General features: G+C 48.5%; 1 protein-coding gene across 1 annotated transcript in view; it reads right to left on the reverse strand.

Moving 5' to 3' along the window:
* TMOD1 (tropomodulin 1) overlaps positions 1–20,446 on the reverse strand; it is an 81,338-nt gene that overhangs the window by 22,060 nt on the left and 38,832 nt on the right. Inside the window, exons 4-8 of the mRNA XM_063081559.1 lie at positions 15,590–15,709; positions 8,077–8,166; positions 7,040–7,170; positions 5,087–5,194; positions 2,563–2,706 (exon numbers count right to left, since the gene is read on the reverse strand). Coding sequence (XP_062937629.1) covers positions 2,563–2,706; positions 5,087–5,194; positions 7,040–7,170; positions 8,077–8,166; positions 15,590–15,709 — 593 coding nt within the window. The remainder of the gene's footprint in view (positions 1–2,562; positions 2,707–5,086; positions 5,195–7,039; positions 7,171–8,076; positions 8,167–15,589; positions 15,710–20,446) is intronic.

Here is a 20,446-nt window from a genome sequence, read left to right on the forward strand (position 1 = left end):
AGAATGAATGCAAACCACCCAGTACGGTTTCTGGCTCATGTACCTGCTCAATAAATTAACGTTTAGAATAATGTGTCAACTGCCTAGATTGCCTTCAGAGTAATACTGAAAGTTAACAACTTCAGAGTTTACAACTGTTATCTCCTTAGAAGTAAAGAGTTTTATTATTCCCATTTTACAAGAGAGAACTCTGAGGATCAGAGAAGTGAATGTACTTGCATCAGAGTGTTGAGCCACCGTGGGGGTGGTGGTCAGCACTGGCTCCATCTTGGGTTTCGGGGCACAGCCACGAGAGGGAAACTGGGCAGCTCCCTGGCAGCTGCCATCACAATGACCTGAGACCAGTGCTCCCAGTCCTCTTTGGCTAACATTCTGCCCTGGGAGTCAGGTTTCAGCTGACTCAGGGTAGACCCTGACTCCCTGCCTGGCCAGGCCTGGAGTCACATGGGTAGCCAATCCCAGGGCCTGGCTCAGGGCTACTGCCAAGCCTGCTGCCTGCCTTTGTTCCATCTGCTCTGTGCCTCCTGCCTCCAACAGAGCATTGTCAGCAATGCCAAGGGGGGAGGGGCAGGGAATGGGTGATGCAGCAGCAAGGCCACTGGCATGTGGGAAATGCAGGAGCCCAGTGCAGCAAATTCTCATGGCGGGGCTGTTGCTGGCTCATGTCGCTGCTTTAGATGAATTAGAAAAAAGTGCCCTCTCTGGGTGAACAAGCCCCATACTGAGACACACAGCTTAGACAGCAGATTGTGGGTTGAATTTTGCTCTTGCCTACCTTTTTGTCCTGTGAACAATATGCACAACCATCCAGGGCAACCCGGCTTACGAAGCATCCCTGCAGGGCCGGGTCCTGAGGTGGGCCCTGGGATATAGAGATGACTCAGACACAGCACCAGCTTCTGAGAAGCACACAGGGAAGCCAGAGTGCTAGGGGAACATACGGAAGGGAGCATCTAACTCTCTCTGGGCAGAGGCTTGGAGGAGCCATGGCAGGCTAATGGGAGAAGACAGTGAGTGGTATGCTGGCTCTCCAAAAAAAAAAAAGAGGCCTGATCTGTGGTTTGCCAACTTGCCAATTTGCATAGTGTCAATACTCTCACCCATCATGGGCAAGACCAATGTGCCATCACTGGAGCTGGGAAGAGATGTTTACAATCAGCTCTTGTAAGCTGGTGCAAGCTGGCTCTGGAAAACCACTAGGCAAAGGAGAAGCTTAGGATGAACCCAGAAGGAAGAGGAGGACTTCTCCAGGCAGAGAAGTAGGCAGGGGCAGAGGAGGCAATTCCACGAAGAGGGAAAGGTATGCGGCATGAACACAAGTCGGGGGTTGAGTCGGCAAGAGTGTTGAAAGAGTTATGATTGGGAAGGGACCGTCAAAGTCTCCTGGAGGCTGGTAGTGTTTTACTTCTTGACCTGAATAGGGGATACATGCCTCGTATGATTCATTAAGCTGTACATTTAAGTTTTATGTACTTTGCTGTATGTTTGTCATATTTTACAATAAAAAGTTTAAAAGTAATGATAATACCACTCAGGTATAACCACTGTTTACAATTTTGTAATATTTCTAATCTTTTTCCTATGCATACATTTACACAACCATTCAGCAAAAATTTTCATTTTCATGCAGAAAAAACCTCCGAGTACACTATCGATAAAGAAGAAAGCATTTTAATATCAGAAGTAATGTGTTGTAGTGGGAGGAGTGTGGGTTTTGGAGTCAGAAAGACTTGGATTCAAATCTTGCTTCCTAAGTGCTGACTCTGTGACCCTGAGATGGTTGCTTGTTTTTAGTCTGGCTGAGCTGTTTTCTCTTCTGCAGACTGAGACTGATGATACCTACATCCTGCAGGTTTGTTTTGAAGATCAGAGATGATGGATGTAAGGTGAAGAGCACAGAGCCTGGCCCACAGTAGACACGCAACACACATAACACACAAGATGTTGTTACATACAAGCTATTGTTATTAGCATCCTCTCAGAAAGAACTGAGTTTCACTGCAGACAAATGACCGAACCACAGGAATTATTTAGAAACAGCACCTCCATAAGGATAGAGGCAAACTAGAATTGGCTGAGAATATCCTGAATGGTGAGGAGACTAAAAAGCTCAATTGGTAGGGGTGATTGAAGAAAATGGGGATATTTCACCTGGTGAAGAGGAGTCCAGTGATTTATGAGATCTGTACACCAGGTGTGCCAGGAAGAGCAGAGAACAGAACTAAGCCCAACAAACAGGACTTACAGAGGGCCGATTTCTACTGGATATAAGCAAGGATAAGGATTCTCACTGCCTAAGAATGGAAGAGGGATGTTGATAAGGAGTCAGCTCCCCATCACTAGTGGGACACAAGCAGCAGGTGGAAGAGCATGGGGAGAGAGTGATGAGAAAGGAAGGTGGGCATGGCAGAGTGCGGACTAGATGACCTTTGGAGTGTCGCAAAGCTGTGCTCTGGACCTTCTGTAATCAGCATTGCCTGCTCCATCCAGCAGCATGTGGGAAAGTGCAGAACAGCGAGTGGCACACAGGAAAGGACACAAGGAGACCCTTGCCCTTCTTACCTGGTTATCGATTTTCAGTTCCACCAGAGAAGTGTTGTGTGGAAGGGCTTCCACCAGGCACAGGATCCCAGCTCCAGAAATAAAGTTTGATTCCACGTTCAGCGTCTTCAATGCCTTGTTCACCTTGAGCATCTCAGCCAGGGCCTTGAACCACAGGAGGAAAGCACCCTGAGTCACCCTGAGCAAGGCTAGAGACCCTCTTGGGGAGACCTAAAATACCAGGGGGATCAGGCAAGATGATCCCCTAACTTCCTTCACCAAGCACAGCTCTGACTACGTCTCTCCTCCCTTCCCACTTGCATGGCTCCTGACCCCTGACTGGAGAATTCTATGCTGCTTAGCCTGCATCCAAAGCTACTATGACCTGGCTCTTCTCCCCTGTCCAGAGTCAATGCTCTTTCCTACGTGCAGTTCCCTGCACATGCCTAGTGCTTCCCCCTGCTCTATCTTTGCCCATTCCATCCCCACCTCCTGGAGTGACCTTTCCTTTCTGCTTCACTGTCCAAACCCTGCCCATCCTTTAAGGCCATTCTTAAGGCCCCTTGCCCTGAGAGCTTTTGCTGCCATCCCCAGCTAGCTGTGCCTGCCTTTGGGAACCCTCTTAGAATTTATCTGTAACTCCCTCAGGGAATTGTAGTCTTCTGCCCAGAGTTGTTTTTATACTGGTGTTGTCTCTGCCATTACAGACGCTACTCTGATAGGCTGAGAATGCACTGGATCCATCCCATGGTGCCCACAGTGCTCACACAGTGCCCAGCACACAGTAGGTCCTCAAGCAGTGGTGTTCACTGAGTGACCAGTGGAGTCTCAACCTCCTCTATATACTCTCCACTTGTCTCTTCTGTTGCCCTGTTGAAACTCCAAGGAGACAATGTTTTTTCCACCTGAGCACCAGAGAGCAGAAGAGGGAACCCACTGGGCAAGAGACCGGGGCAAACAAGAGGAGAAGCACCCAGGTGGCCCTCAGCACATTTCAGAGGAATCCAGTTAGGGGGTGTAGATGACAATCAGAGCCTCTGAAGGAAATGAGGTAATTAGCAGCTGGTGGAAACAATGTGTCATGAAGGAAAGAAGACACCAGCAGCTGATAGGCCCAGGACATCCTGACCGGTGGGCCCTTCTGTCTGAGCCAGGAATGGCTGCCCTCTTGTCCCTGCTTGCTGAAACCCTCCATGAGCCTCAGACCCAGGAAGCCTCAGCTCCCTCCACTTCAGTGTGCCCACGGGATTTTCTCTGTGACCACATCTGTCTCTCTGAGTAGGTTGGCCCTTCCAATCTGTGTTCTCTCTGAGCCCTCCACAGTACCCCCAGCTCCCCAGAAAAAACCTGGCCTGGCCTAATCATCAAAATATAACAACCAGGAGGCAAGTAAACCAGGTTCTAAGAGAAGAGCCGGAGCAGGCAATGGGGGCATTTACAGAGCTCTGGCAGCCTGATTTACCAAACTGGCCCAGAGCTTCTCAGTATTTGACAATGGGAATCCTAATATGAATGGCCTGATGCCAACTGTGGGTCTGGCACAGAGTCATGCCCAATACACATCTGTGGTGTTGAGTTTAGTGGCAGCGTGGATGTGGCTGGTTTCTGATCCACGACATAGTAGTATACAGGGCATGTGGCTTTGTCAGCTGTGTCACCATGGCAAACTCAGGATCCACTGGAGATCTTCTGAGATCAGAGGTCATCAATCCAGAGGTCCCCCACTAGCAGCAATGAGAAACTGTGCTATTTCTATCATTTCAAAACTATCAAGGAAAATTGTCCTCCCTATTTTAAAAATCAGAAGAGAATTGATTGGTATTAATCCACCCCTGCTAAGCTAATCCCTGCACTTTTTACCTGCTATTACTATGGTAGTGAGCACACTGTACTGTCATCCTTCATTTGTCTGCATGGCCAAATGGACCAGTATGTTCACGAAAGAGGAAGCTGAGACTGTCTCGTCACAGCTGTATTCCCAGAGCCTAGCCAGTGCTGGGCACAGAGAGACTCTCAATAAATACGTGTTGAATGTTTTCTTTTTAAAACAGAATTGATGACTGTTTTATAATAAGTACAATTTAATTTGATCAGCAGTATCATTGGAGACAGAAGTTAAAAACAAAATTGGTCATCAGGACTCACTGATGAAGACACTGATTTTACAGATGGAGAAACTGAGGCACAGGGAGGGGCAGACACTGTGCAAATGTGATACGCTGAGTGACTGCGTTTGAATCCCAAGTCCACCTGCCTCTTGCTGTGTGATTTTGGACAAAGCAGTGCCTGACCTCTTGGAACGCTAGGTTCTTCATGTGCAAAGTGGGGAGACGTGCATCTCTGGGACCAGTCGTGGTTGTGAGGATGAGCTGCGATGAGGGCAGATGGTGCCCAGGTGATGGCCATTCTGGTTCTTAGCACAGTCCTTTCACCACACCACACAGGGCTCCTCGTTAATGGCATACAAACCATCCTGAGGCCACAAGGCCAACCTTCCATTTTTAAGCCCCCCACCCTTAATGCAGCAGAACAGAAAGGTACATACATATGCCACAGGGTCATTGCTCCGTGTCCCCACAATGCTGAACTTCTTCACATATGGGTTGTCTTTCAGGGCTTCTGCGTATGCCTTGAGGGTGGCTATGGGGATATTCTGCAGAGAGAAGGGCAGAAGGGAGAGTGACTGGCAGCCCCCACCAGGACAGGTTGCGGCAGGCAGATGGGGCAGTGACTCTCACATATATAAGCCTAGCCCCTCACTGATTTCTAGCAAGTCTTTGGCCAAAAAGCTAAATGAACAAAGTGTTCCAGCCTTGTCTGAGATGGCTGAGATCTGGGGAGAACTTTCTGGTAAAGAGGTTGAGAAAATTCTCCCTGAAAACTTCAGATAGGACCTGCAGTTCTCTCTTTGTGCATGTGGAGGCTGGAGGAGAGGCAAGAATCAAGGCGTGGAGATTGGTGGTGTGTTTTGCAAAGAGCTTAGGAGTTGGTGGTGTGTGGAGAGGCTGGCGCTTGGCCTCTGGCCCAGCGATTGGTGATGTTCCTGACTTGCTGTGTTACCCTGGGGAAGTAAGTCTCTTCCCCTCTCTGGATCTGTTTCTGGAAAACAAAGGTGGAGTCGGGGGGGGGGGGGGGGGGGGCGGGGATTGCACTAGACATTCTCTAAGAGACATCTACCCCAGAGGGTCTCAGCTCTGACCGCACATCAGAGGCTCCTGGGGAATGTTTACAAAATGGTGATGCTCAGGCCTGTCCCAGACCAATAAAATCAGAATCTCTGGCATAGTATACGAGGACACTTAAAAAAGTCCATGGAAAAATAGAATTAAAAGATAATATGAATCTTTCCGTGAACTTTTTGAAGTATCCTAGTATATTTTTTAATCTCTTAGGGTGAAAACCACTGATCTGATCCAACTGCCTCATGGTGCAGGAGGGACACTGAGGACCGGAGGGAGCTGAGCCCTTGGCTGAGGCCTCACAGTGAGGTCCTACCCCCTCATATGCCCTGAGGCAGTCCCTGCTGCCAGAGTGCACAATTCTGAATTGTACTAGTGTCTCCCACTAGGCACATGGCAGACAACTGAGGCACCTGAGAGAGAACCTGGCTGTGCTTTTGCCGATCTCTCATTTCAGAACGTCACTTTAGCTCCCTGGGGAGCAGAGCATGGGGCAGCCAAGTGGAGGAGAATACTGGCGTGCAGGTTTCCAATCTGATTGTGGCGCCGGAGGGGGGGGGGGCTGGCAGCCACTTAAAAGAAAGCAGAGAAGAAAGGAAAGAGGAGCCGGGGAGTGAGGGGCTAGCTTCTTGTCTTACCCCACACCCTCCAGAACTAATCCCGCTGGCCTCTGGGCTGAGCAGGTGGGCAGGCAGCTGTGCCTGCTTCTGAATTCCTCCTGTGGCCTGTCCGGCAAGGACTGTCTGTCCACCTGTCCCTCCTCGCCCTGGTGGTCACACAGGGAAATGTCCACAGAGATGGGGCAGACAGCTTGGGATACTTCCCTGGACATGTGGGCCAACAGCTCCCCCCGGGACTGGAAAATGAGGTTGAATATGAACACGATGGGGCAGCAGTGACAGCTCAGGGCTTGGGTCACCCTGCAAGCGCTGGGCACTGGACTTTTCCAGCCTCAAGATCCTGCGCAGCAGTGCATGTCTGACTCATGATTTTTATCTCGGAGAATCTCTCAGTGTTTTGAATAACATGGCAAATTTCCAGATCGAAGCTGGGCTGGCCCATGGAGAACATCTGGGCCTGATGTCATCCTCCGAAAGAAACCAGGACTGTGGGATGTGCTTGTTTACACTGTCTGCCCCTCTTCAATGCTCCTATTTGTGAAGGTTTTGCCCCCGTTCCTGATTTAGAAACACCCAGAGTCCAAACAGGACCCTGTTCACTCTGCACAGCAAGCCTGGGCTGTTTGCATCTGGGTGACATGGGACATCTCCCCCCCCCCCCCACACACACACAGGGGAAGTGAAATAAAGGAACCTCACCCGGATGTTGTTGAGGTTAACCTCTTCAAGTTTTGGGTCATTATTTTTTACCCGCTCCAGCGTTTCCTCTATGTCTGTTGAATTTGGTTCTTCGTCAGGCACAGGCTTGTACTGTGTGGGTTTAATCACACCTAGAGTGACCGAAAAAGTGAAGTGATTCACAGAAACATGGGGACCACTTTCCCTCAACACAAGGACACTCTGCAAGGAAGTGTCCGCAGAGTGCAGGGCACATGAAGGCAGTGCATCTCAGGGACTACCGGGGAGAAGCCCTGCAAGGGAGCCAGGACTCCACCTTGGACGTCCTGCAAGAACTGGGTGAATTACTTCAACTCTCTGAACCCCCACTTCTCTGTCAAGTCGAGACAGTCATTCCGCTTCAACAGGCTCTTGTGAGGAAGCGAGAAGCCCAGCTGGGAGAGAGTGCCCACACCTTCCACAGGGAGGGCCTTTATTCTCTGGTACCCTCATTTCTCTTTGGGGCCAAAATGCCAGCTGGAAACAATGAACTGGAGTGACTAAGATAATGCAGTATTGGCACAAGAAAGACAAAGGGACTCCTGGAGCAGAGGAGGCATCTAGAAACAGACCCATGTGGATGTGTGGAAACTTATGACAAGACGGAGGCCCAAACCAGTGGTGAAAGGATACATTCTGCAAAGAACAGCGCGGGGACAATCAAATGTCCATTACAAAGTGAAAGTTCGATCTCGTCCCACAGTCCACAAAACACAAAATCCAGGTGGATTAAGAAGTTGAATATAAGTAAGCCTCTAAAACTTTTAGAAGAAAATGTAGGAGAATATTTTTATGTTATTGGGATGGAGAAGGCCATTGTAAAGAAGACACAAATCCCAGGAGACTCAAAGGAAAAGATGGGCAGGTGGGCTACATGAAAACGTGAAACTCCCGCCACGCATCGTGGAGCTTCAGTGAGCAGAGGAAGCAAGACACGTGAGGATGCCTCTCTCCTCCACGCCGTCCTCCGTGGGCTGGGGCTGGGGTGCAGGGCCAGGCAGCCAGGCCCGCGTACTCACTGTTGAGTCCCTCCTTGTTCACGATGGAGCTGCTGCCCAGGGCCTGGTAGTACTGCTGGTTGCTCATGAGCGTGTGCATGCCCAGGATGGCTGTGGGGACAAGGAAGGACCCGTGACTCACTTCTCTCACACAGAAAAGCCTCCTGGGAACTCCCATTCCATACCCAACACTTGCATGAAAACGGGAAAAATTTTATTTTATATTTACTCTTGCCTTTATTTATGTGACTCTCCCATCTCCATCCCCAGCCCGGACTCCCCTAGTCCCTGGCCTCAGACTCCTGGATCTCCTCGGTCATTCCACTGGCACATCTGACCTAACTTGGCCAAATCAGAATGACTCTTGTCCAACAACAGCCTCTTCCTTTGGACCACCTTCCATCTTGTCATCCTGCCTGTCCTTCAGGGGAAAACCCCTAAGGCCATGAGACCTCCCCGGTGTCTCTCGGATCTGCCCCACCTCCCACTCCATCTCCTCTGTGCCGGTTGAGGCCCTACCATTTCTTGGCTGTATTATCAGAGCTGTGCAATCACTGGTGTCCTGGCCTCGGTCTCTTCCTACCCTCTACCTCCCAACATTCAGCACAGAGCAGCCAGAAAGATCTTTCTGGAATTGCCAACTGACCAAATCACTCCCATGCTCAGCCATTCTTTCATCCATTCATTTGCTCAACATTTATTGAGCACCCATATTGTGTACCCTGCTCTAGGAGAGACAGTGAGAACAAGAAAGACAGGGTCTCAGTGCTCGCTTCGGCAGCACATATACTAAGAAAGACAGGGTCTCAGCTTGCACGGCTGCCAGTCTGCTGGGGAGAGAGGGGCTAAGCAAGTCCCCGCACAATTACACATATAAGCACAGGTACAATGAGTACTGTGGAGGAAAAGTTCAGTGTGTTCTGGGACATGGGAAAGGAGCGATGACTACGTGTTGTCCAAGTTAAGAGAAGGGAGATAGAACATTCCAGGCAGATGGAATGGCAGGTAGGAAAGCCCTGCAGCTCAAGGGCAGCAGGTCAGAAAGAGAGGAGGCTGGGGAAAAGGGGCAAGAGGACAGACCGCAGTTGGATTTGTGGTGGCAACAGTAACAAGGACAGTGATGACACCCTCACTCACTGAGCACGTGCCCTGGGCCACAGGAGACCCTTCGTATCAGGGATTCACAGTTGGTTTGTGCACCAGAATCACTTGGAATCTTTGGAAGCTCCTGATGCCCAGGCCTGCCTCAGACAAATTAACCCAAACTCTCTGGGGGTGAGGCCTATGCATTTGCATTTTTTATAGCTCCCCAGGTGGTTTCAATGGGCAGCCAAGGCTGAGGACCATTGCCTGACAATACCCACCTTGATCTGCACAACAACCCCCTGGAATAGGTTTTATTCACACAGGCATGGTTGGATCCTATGGGGTCTTCTAGGTTGAGGTAAGGAGTTTGGATGTCTTTTTCCAGGGTTGCCTGGGAAGTCATGGAAGGCATGAGCAGGGAGTGAGACGGTCTGAGCTGAGTTCTGACAGTGTGTGGAGAACTCACTACAGAAGGGAGAGATGGACATAGCTTCAGGAACCCTGAGGCTGCTGTAGCTGCCCAGATGGGAGGACAGTGGCTTGTGATGGCCAAGTCCACAGCCTACAGCCTGGCCTCACAGGACTCCCTGGGCTGGCCCTGCCTTAACAGCCTTGTCCTTCACCCACTTTTTCTGCTCCAGCTACACAGACGAGCACTGCTCAGTCCATTCTCCTGCTTTTGCCAGTGCTGTCCCTTCTGGTGGTGATTCTCTATACCCAGTTAAGTTGGAATTTCAGGTAAACAATGAATAACTTTGTAGTATAAGTATGTCCCATTCAATATTTGGGATGTACTTGCACTAAAAAGTTATTGTTTATCTAAAATTCAAATTCCACTGAACATGCTATATTTTTTTTAACAACTTTACCTCCCAATCCTTCAAGACTTGAAGTAACCCTTCCTCCTCCAGGAAGTCTTCCTGGGTTCCTCCCTCTCCCTCTCTAGTTCTCTCACTTGCACCTGGTGTCCTTATTAGACCACAGAGTACCCACTGTTAAAGCTATCTGGATACATGTGTGCTTCCTGTACTAGACTGTGGGCTTCTGAAGGATAGGGAAAACTATTATCTCTCTCTCTTCCACCTCTCCCACCTCTCTCAAAAGACAGTAGGTATTTGGTAAATATTTGGTGATGATTTTTTTAAATCTCTAAGCCATCTCATTATATATGGTTTCTAGTTAGAGGGACAACATGAGAGCTTGTAAAGAAGAGTCAGGAGACCCAAGTCCCAGTCCTGACTATGACCCTGATGCCAGTGTGACATTGGGCAAGTCCCCTCCCCTCTCTGGGTTGCAGCCTCCTCTGCCCAGCGAAGGGTGAGGCAAAAGCAGGGGTTCTTAGCAATGGCTGCACATACGAATCACCGGGGAGCTTGAAGGCAATATCAATGCCTAGCTCCACCCTGGACCAAATGATGCAAGTCTCTCTAGATATCTATTTTTTTTTTTAATCTGCTCGGGTGATTTTGGTGCTCACTGGGAGCTGAGAACTACAAGATGAGATGATCTCAAAGTCCCTTCTGTTTCTCACATTCTAAACGTTTTTTCTGCTAAAATTAGACTTGCCTGTTCATCACTAAGGAGAACTGGTAGGGAGAGAGGCATCTGCATTTTTTAAAGCTCTAAGGGCTTTAATTTAGGCTGCATTTATGTGGGCAGTGGGAGCCAAGGCCTGAGTCAGCGGCAGGTGAATCAGATCACAGCGAGTCACCCTCTGGAGCCGGTTCTTCCAGCTCCCACACAGCAGCTCATGGTGGTCTGGGCTGCCGCTGAGTTTTCAGGTTTGGAAACAGTTTGGTGAGGATGTTGGGAATCATATGAAAGATGTAACCTCATCTGGCTGCCTGGGTTACTTAGATTGCATAAGAGGTGGAAAGTAGAAAGTGCAAAATGCATTTTGTGCTCAGATAATAGCTTCCTGCGATGGTTTAGAAAGGGTGGCAGAGGCAGGGAACTGCCAGGGGACCTACAGGAAGAAGACCTGCATTTCAGTCTGGGCCTTGGTACTAATTTTCTGGGTAACCCTGTACAGATCACTTCCCCTTTTGGGGTTTCAGTCTTCTCACCTGTAAAATGGAATGTGTTTGAATAATCTCTTACCTCCGCACAGGACTTAGCCACACCACAATTTCTCATGTTTTTAATCCTGTTTGATTTTTACAATAAGTATCCACGGCAGGTGCTGTCAACCCTTGCAAGCTCAAGAGGGAAACAGTTTGCCAAAACCATTCAGCAACGACTTTTGTGGCTTCTAAGTAAGTATTCCCACTCACTTGGTCACTAGCAGTTCTGAAGTTCTAAAACTCCCCCTCAACTTCGGAATTATAAGAACATTCATTCTAGGAGGTAATATTTGTCAATGGCAGGCCTAAGAAAAAATAAAACCATCCTGCAGCTCAGAGCAAATCAGGATTCCAAAGAGGAAGGAAGGGGCCGAGCTGAATTTCCACTGAAGAGCCTGGTGGTACTGATGCCAAGGTTCAACGCCAGCGTTTGGCCAGCCCTGGGTCCCAAATCGTGACTTTCTTCCTCGCTTGGTTTGGGAAACTCCACGTCACCAGGGTGAGTGATGGAAGAAAACAGCACATCAGCACTGCCTGCTGCCTCATTCTTTGTCGATGTTGGCAAGGCTCAATTTAGCACTGGGGAACTTGATTTTTTTAAAAAAATGTCTAGATCTTCCTCAAAACTGAAAAAGGACTATTTTTGAACTCTGAAAAAGAACATTGAGTTCTGTTTCCTCTCTCTGCCTTGGCAGGATTCACTAAGTTCATACTTCCACTCAGGACACACAGAGATAACGTCACACATCCCAGCCCCTCCAGCTGCCAACTGCTTGGGCTGGCTCTGGCAGATGGCTGCAAGGTGTTTTCCTGCATCCTGGGGACAGGTGGAAGACACTGGCTCCAGCCCAGGATTTGGGTGCAGTTGGGCTACTCCTGGATAAGCCACCCGCTGACACTTGGAGAATAGGAGGACAGGTGTCTAAGCACATGAAAGCAACCAGAGCCAAGGGTGGTCTGGCTAAGACCACCTCTGAGAGCCACAGAGCTAGTGGTTGCCAATTGATCTCGGGGGTTGGTGGCTTGGGGGGGGGCCCATCTGAAGGGTCCCTAAACACCAGCTGGGATCACATCCGTGAGTGGGCACAAGAGGCACTGATAATTCCAAGTGCCTGCAGCTGATTCCCAGCAGCCTCTGAGCCACGACCCAAGGCCACACGCTAAGAACTTAGCACTGTCAGGGTACTGTGTGCTCTGCTTATCACCCTGTGGGGACCCTTTTAATGTTTGTGGTCTGTCCTCCTCACTACTTCCTGGGACCCCCTCAAGGGCAGGGACTGGATCTGATTCATCCTAGTACACGGTAGGAGTTCAATAATGTATGTTGACTCAATGAGTGAATGAATGAATGCACGAATGAGGCACCTTACCTGTGTCACACCTGGGTCAGTGTGGCACATCCACTGGTTCCCTCCTACAGGTTCCTACCATTACCAGATACCAAACCCTGCAACACGTGCACCTGCAAAGCCAGTGGCTCCGAGGGGCTGCCCCTCCCCTGCGTGGAGCTGCTGCTGCTGCTGCCGCCGCCGTTTCCTGCCCTGGGCCCTTCTCTTCTCCCTTAGGCTCAGCATCCATATCTCTTCCCTCATCTCCCCTGGCCCCACCACCTAAGCCAAGTGCCCTTTTACACCCTTCCCCTTTTCTGTTACGACACTCACTCTCATCTGCCATTTCATATTTGCCTAGTATTTGTCTAACATTGGCTCCATGAGAGAGGGAACTGGGCTGTTTTCTTAAGATTCTTTCGCCAGAGCCTAATCCAGAGCCTAATCCAGAGCCTGGTGCAGAGGTAGGAAAGCACTGGATAAATGGTGCTGACTGTGCACGAGTCGAGCCACGCAGACGAGAGGTGACCTGTACACCCATGTCCTTCTCTCCTTCCCTTTCTTCCTCTAGGAGTCACCCCGACTCACGGCTCCAGCCACCCCCTCCTTGAGAAAAGCTCTAAACCCCACCCCTCTCTGGTGAGCCCGCCACACCCAGTGCTCCTGACAAGGCGTCGGGCCTCATCTCGTGTGGTGTCTTCCCACCGACTCACAGCAGAGCAGCGCTCCTTCAGCCACCGCGCTGTGTCCTGCTGCCTCGGGCAGAAAGCCTGGCGTCATCTCAGCCCTCGGCCTCTGCTCCAAGTCCCACAGCTCTGCCCCAGCCCCTCCTCCAGAACCCACCTCCTCTCTGCCAGCACCTCTGGCTCTCCTGACACTCCTCTGGTCCCAGGTTTCATCTCCTTGGCGGACATCCAGAGCCTTTTCCTACTGCAGCCCTGTCCTGTCCCCAGCCGACTTCTCCGGCCTCGCCACCCTGCCCTCTCTTGCCCACCCTCTGTGCTCCCTGTGCCTCCCCCCACCCCAAGGGCATCACTCAGGTCACACTGGGTGGTGATGCTGCCCGTGGGACCTGGAACAAAGCCATCTGGGTTCAAAGCCCCTGGGCAGGGCCTTTAACCTCACCGTGCCTACTTCCTCCATCCATAAAATGGGACAATAATAGAACTTACTTCACAGGGTTGTTGTGGTCAATACATGCGATGAAGTACTGACAACAAGTCACACAGCATCTGGGACATGGTTGGTGGTCAGTAAATATTCAGTCCCTCCTCCCCCAGAGACACTGCCACCTTTCCAATAGCTGATATAAAACGACAGGCGTCCGAGGTTAGCCAGTTAACACCGGTGTAGACTTACAGCTCCCCACTCCTTCCCGGACTTCGGGAGGGTATGGTATCAGGGACAGAGGATAATACGCAGCCATGCCAACAAAAATAAAGACAAGTAGTTTCAAGACAGCAGCACAGAAAGGCAGCACCATTCTGCAGCTGTTTTGGCTCAGGAGCCGGCAGGAGCGGGCGCTTCCAGAGCCGTCGTCTGATGGCCCCGAGCTGCCTCATGAGGGGACTGACGCCATGGCGGTGGATCGGGGGAAAGTCCAGGACACCAACAGCCCAGGGGAGTCAGTGTGGCGATGCTGAACAAAGGCATCACTGCCTCCCCACTGCACAGGTTAGCCGGAACTCAAAGGGCCCCCATCAGGGAAATGGTTTGGCAGAGGTATATGGACATAATGTCGGGCCTGCTAGGATGTGCAGCTGCCCACAATCCTAACTGCAAAGCAAACCAGGTGCTGGTGTTAAGTGTCCTGTTCCCATATGGAGAAATGCTCCCTGCTTCTGCCCTTCACGGTGACATGAAAACCACTCTCTCTCAGCCCTGACACCCTTCGAGCTGCTGTCCTTTGTCCTTTCGCAAATTTGCTTCCTGAGGGAAGGACTGTCTGGACTCAGGGTCTACACTCCAGTTCTTGTCATTCACTCCTCGGGTCCCTACAACCTGGCTTTGGCCACCAGGGTCACCCCTTGCATGTAGTTGCGTCTTCTCACTGCCCCACCTCTCATGGCCCTGCTGCAGATGAGTGCCACCTCCACGCCCCCTCCCCTGCCTGGAATGCCATCAGGAGTCATGCACAACACCCATGAGCAGCCCATGGCTGTGATGAAGTAGAAGACAGCTGAGTCCCCAGTGCTGGTGGCCCATGTGGCCTTGGCCTCAAGTACCTCTGAGTCTCCGGGACAGCCCTGAACCTTTCTGTCTCCTTGGCTCTTGCATTGGGCTCTGACCATCTTGACTAGGCCTTTGGTTTCCAGCCCACCTGTGGCTAACTGGCCTGCATGCTAGCCTTGCCCCATTTCCATGACTGGCTCTCCAAAGCCTTCTGTCCTGGCCTGGCACCTGCCCTCCTGGGGCCCCAGGCCCCAGCCAGCCATGTGCTCTGCCTGGAGCTTGACCACTCTACTGACGCCCACATCTCATCCCAAATGAGGAGCCCCTGCAGAACTCCAAACCTTCAGGTACAACTGTCCCCACTGGGGTGGCCCACAGGCACCTCAAACACTCCGGCCTGAACTGAACTCAGTGTTCCCCCACTCCTGCTCCTCCCTTGCCTTCATTAATGGCACCAACATCAACTTAGTCTCTGGGGTCAGCCCTCCTTCACCCCTCTGTCTACCTCACTTGCAGCCAGCTAGTCACAGTCATCCCCTCCTTTCCTCCTCCTGCCCACTCGCCTGGAGTCTCTCCCCACCCCACCCACCCTCCTGCTATCACCTGGGTGATGGTAGCCCCCAGGCATGCAGAAGACTGGGTCGGGGACACAGGACAATTGGGAGCATGCGGTGTTGGATGTGGCCAGAACCCGCACCTCTGGGGATAGGACACAGGGTGCGTGCGTCAGGGACTGGACAGGAGCAAGGAGACAAGGGTGGGGGTTGAGGGCTCTGGAGATCAGGCCACCTTCTGGAGTTTTTGAGATTTGTGAAGACCATACGGAAACACACTTGGAGATGGAGAGTGTGGGACACATACGTGATACGGGGAAATGCCTCTTACCTGCGATGTCACAGAGTTCTGCATCCGAGGCATTTGCCAAGGCCTCCTCCAGCTCTGGCTCCAGCGTCACACTTTCCAGCACAGGATCCATTGGCTTCTGCTTGGGGACCCAGACTTTTCCTGCAAACACATGGGGTGCCTGTTACAGGGTGAGTGTCTGTGATGGGGCAGCCTCTGGCAATGGCCCTGGTGGGCCATTGTAGAGCCCATGGGATCCCTCCATGCTCAGAGTCCCCTAAGTCTTCTTCCTCTGGAGACCAGTCTCCCCAAAGAAGAGAAACAGGGATCACCAATGAAGCACCCCTCACACTTGAAAAGAATGACTTTATAACTTGGTCAAAGCAGACGACTCTCTATTGAAACCATTAGTCATAACTTTAAGCAACCTGTAAATAGGAAAAAAAATACAAAAGAAAAATATAATAGAATGCCATGATCTGGTATACCCTAACCAAGGGTTCTGATACAAGAGAAAAATGTATAAACATTTCTCAACAAAATAAATAAAATACACTCAGATTATTAAAAAACAAAAAGTGACCAAAAACGTATCCTTGCTTCATGGGACATTTTTATTTCTTAAGTGTCAGATTCATAAGTGAATGAGAGAGAAAAGAGGTACGCCTGAGGACGGTCATTTCTGTGTCCACCCATAGGATTAGGAAGAAATTATGGTGAATCCATACAATGGGATTCCAGCAATTAGCATAAAGGACGATGGAGATCACTGCTGACTAAGAAGGAAAATGCTCAAGACAAATGTGGTGTGAGAAAGCAAGTTTACAAAATATCAGGAACAATTAAATGACATTTAAGAGAGATTGCATATATATATGCATATATATTTATATATATATTCATGCAACATATATACACACACACACATGCAACAGTATTTATTGAGTACTTCCTACGTGCCAGGCACCTTTCTAGGGGCTGGGGGTGGGGCAGCAGTGAATACGGCTCTCAAGAGCTTACAATTTAGTGAAAGGAGACAGATAAACATGTAAAGATGTCAGATGTCACAAGCATTATGGAGAAAGATAAAGCAGGACAAGGGCTGGGAGATGCCAGGCTGGGGTGGGTGAGGTGGGCTTTGCTGTTTTGGGAAGGGTGGTCAGGGAAGGCCTCACTGAGATGGTGGCCTATGCCTGGGACCTGATAGAAGTAAGGAAGTGGGCCCCAATATCAGGAACAAGACAAGGATGCTCACTTTTACTGAAGCTATTCAACATTGTACTGGAAATTCTAGTCAGAGTAAATTGACAAGAAAAAGAAATCAATAAAATCCAAACTGGAAAGGAAGAAGTAAAATAATTTCTGTTCATAGATGACATGATCTTATATCTAGAAAATGCTACATTTCCATAAAAAAAACCCTGTTAGAACTGATAAACAAATTCAGCAACATTGCAGGGTATAAGATAAACATACAAAAATAAGTGGTGTTTCTGTAAATGAGCAATGAACAATCTTAAAAGGAAATTAGGAAAACAATTTCATTTACAATAAACATCTGTAAAAATATAATACTTAGAAAAAAAATTAACCAAAGAGATAAGAGTTGTACAGTGAAAACTACAAAACATTGCTGAAAGAAATTAAAGAAGACTTAAATAAATGGAAAAATATCCTGAGTTCATGGATTGAAAGATTTAATATCATTAAGATGGCAATACTACCCAAAGCAATCTAATTTAATGTAATCACTATCAAAATTTCAATGGGCTTTTTCACAGAAATGGAAAAGCCAATCCTTAAATTCATATGAAAGTGCAAGGGCCATAAATAGCCAAAATGATTTTGTGAAAGAATAAAATTAGAGGACTCATACTTATTGATTTCAAAACTTACTACAAAGTGAAGTGGTGTGGCACTGACTTAAGGATAGACATATAGACAATGGAATATTATTGAGAGTCTAGAAACACACCCAAACATCTATGGCAAACTGATTTTCAACAGGGTGTCAAGTCCATTCAGTGGAGAAAGAATTCTCACTTCAACAAGTGGTGCTGGGAGAAGTGGATATCCACATGCAAAAGAATGAAGTTGGATACCTATCTCACATCATATGCAAAAAACAAACTCAAAATGGATCAATGACTTAAACATGAGAGCTAAACCTATGAAATTCTTAGAAGAAAACATAGGTAAAAGTCTTTATGACCTTAGAATTGTCAATAGAGTCTTAGATATGATAACAAAAACCACAAGCAACAAAATTAATAATAGATCAATTGGGCTTCATCAAACTTTAAAAGTTTTGTGCATCAAAGGATACAAGAAAGTGAAAAGACATTATACACAGAATGGGCAAAAATATTCACATATCATATATCTGATAAGGGTCTAGTATCCAGAATATAGAATGAACTTTTAACTCAGCAACAAAAAGACAACCCAATTTAAAAGTGGGTAAAGGATTTGAATGGACATTTCTCCAAAGCAGATACACAAATGGCTAACAAGCTCATGAAAAGCTGCCCAGCATCACTGGTCATTAGGTAGATGCAAATCAAAGCCACAGTGAGATACTACTTCACACCCATTAGGATGGCTATCATAAAAAAACAAAAATGGAAAATAAGTATTGGCATGGATGTGGGAAATTGGAGCCCTCATACATTGCTGGTGTTAATGAAAAATAGTGCAGTTGCTGCGGAAAAGAAGTTTGGTGGTTCCTCCAAAAATTAAACATAGAGTTACCACATGATTCATCAATTCCACTCTTAGTGTATTGAAAACAGGTATTCAAACAAATACTGGTACAGCACTAATCACAATAGCCAAAAGGTAGAAAAAAACCAAAATGTCTATCAGCAGATGAGTAGATATAAAAATTATGGAATATTATTCAGTCATAGAAAGGAATAAAGTACTGACACATACTACAACATGGATAAGTCTGGAAAACATTATGCTAACTGAAAGAAGCCAGACACACAAAGTCACACACTGTATGATTTCATTTAAGGGAAATAACTAGAATAAGTAAATCCATAGAAACAGATGGCTGGCTGCCAGGGGTTGGGGGAGAAGGCAGTGGGGAGTGACTGCTTAATGGATACAGGGTTTTATTTTGGAGGGATGAGGGTGTTTTGGGCCTAGATAGAGGTGGTGGTTGCACAACACTGTGGATGTTAAGTACCACTAAATTGTTCACTTTAAAATGGTTAAGTTTGGCTGCAGTCATTCAAATTTGACTCAGATTCTGTTGTTCAAAAATCAAATCAAATCAAACAGTTAATTTTATGTTATGTAAATTTTATCTCAATTTTTAAAAAAACCCTGCTCATGTTGGCTGTCGATGGAGAATGGGGACTAGTGTGAAGGGGGTGAGGATGGAAGCACAGAGATGGTTAGGAGCTGGTGCAATAGTCGGGAGAGAGGTTATGGTGATGTAAACCAGGGTCACAGTGGTGGAGGTGGGGAGGATGCAGAAGTGCATAGAGAAATGTCCAGAAACATCTTCACTGAAATGAGATCAGTGCTTATTTTCAGTGCAGGGAATTACTTTGAATTACTTTCCCACCGGTTTATGGCTCTTACCACATCCTGCCAGGCCTTATGGTGACTGGGGTGCTCTTTCCCCTCAGCTCAAGCTAGTTCCAGGCCCTGTGTGGGGTAAGTGCTCAGTAAGGGCTGGACTGAATGGCCCTGAGTCTGCCAGTTAGAGCTGCCCCACCTCCTCTGCTGAGACACTCTCCTCACCTCACCCCTTATTCAACCCCTAAGAATTCCAACGACCATCCTTTAAATACTTGATGATGGTGATGATGAGCCTTTTAGGCTTGCTGCTATATGGAAATAGGATAAATGCTAGCTACCCTCCTTGGATGAGCCTGGTTTTTCATGAAGGCAGCCAGGCTCTGGGAGGCTAGAGAGAAGTGCTGCTGGCTTCAGCCAGGCCAGCATTCTGTGGAGGGTGGCGGGAGCGGTCTGTGTGCTGCCAGACTCCCATCCCCGTTCTGACACCTCCTCCAGCTCCTCCCCTGTGAGGGGTGTGGAGTTGGGGATGAGGACGTGGATGCCTGCAATGATTCACCCCGCAAGCTGTTCACCCAGGTCTGCTGCTGATTCTCATGGTCTCAGTTTCCCCATTTTTCAATTGTGCAGGCAGGACTATGGGAGTTTTAAGGTCCTATGAAATCCACAGAAATCACTCCTCATGGCACAAATCCCTTGCTTAAAAATATCTCTGGTGTCCATACTCTCCGCTGGGCATACTCAGTTCCTTATGGTCAAGCACTCCCCCGCCCCAACCAACACACACTGTCATCCTGACCCCCTCCACACCCAGTCATCTCTCCTGCCACCTCCTCCAGGATGCCTCAGACCAAACAATCCCTCAGAAGTTCAGATGCCTCCCTAACCTTCTAGTTTTTGGTAAAACCTGGACTGAGCTCCAATTCCAGGGTTTGGAATGGCTCGAAGTGTTCCCCACAATGTCTACTCCTGAGTGTTTTTTCATTTTATCATTTGTTAAGCAGGTACTCTGTGCAGGACATTGTGCTAATGAAATAGGTCAGAGATGACAGCCACAGATACGGACTCTCGGCTGGGGGTAGGGAAAGTGGAAGAGACTGAAAAAAAAAAAATTAATGATGCAATTAAATAAATAGAATGAATGCTTTCATTTGACAAATATTTATTAGGTGCCTTTTTGTGCTGGGGATTTATAGGTGCTGGGGGTATAACAATGAACAAGTCAGATATGGTCCTGGCACTCATGAGCTCGTATTTTAAGGAAGAAGCACACAAGGTTCATTACACATTTGTTTAATTTTAACTCATTCATTCATTCATTCATTCAACAACTCTCTACTCAACCCTACTGTACGCCAGGCCCTGTGC

Source organism: Cynocephalus volans, chromosome 17 (assembly GCF_027409185.1).
Source record: "Cynocephalus volans isolate mCynVol1 chromosome 17, mCynVol1.pri, whole genome shotgun sequence".
NCBI classification, from domain to species: Eukaryota; Metazoa; Chordata; class Mammalia; order Dermoptera; family Cynocephalidae; genus Cynocephalus; species Cynocephalus volans.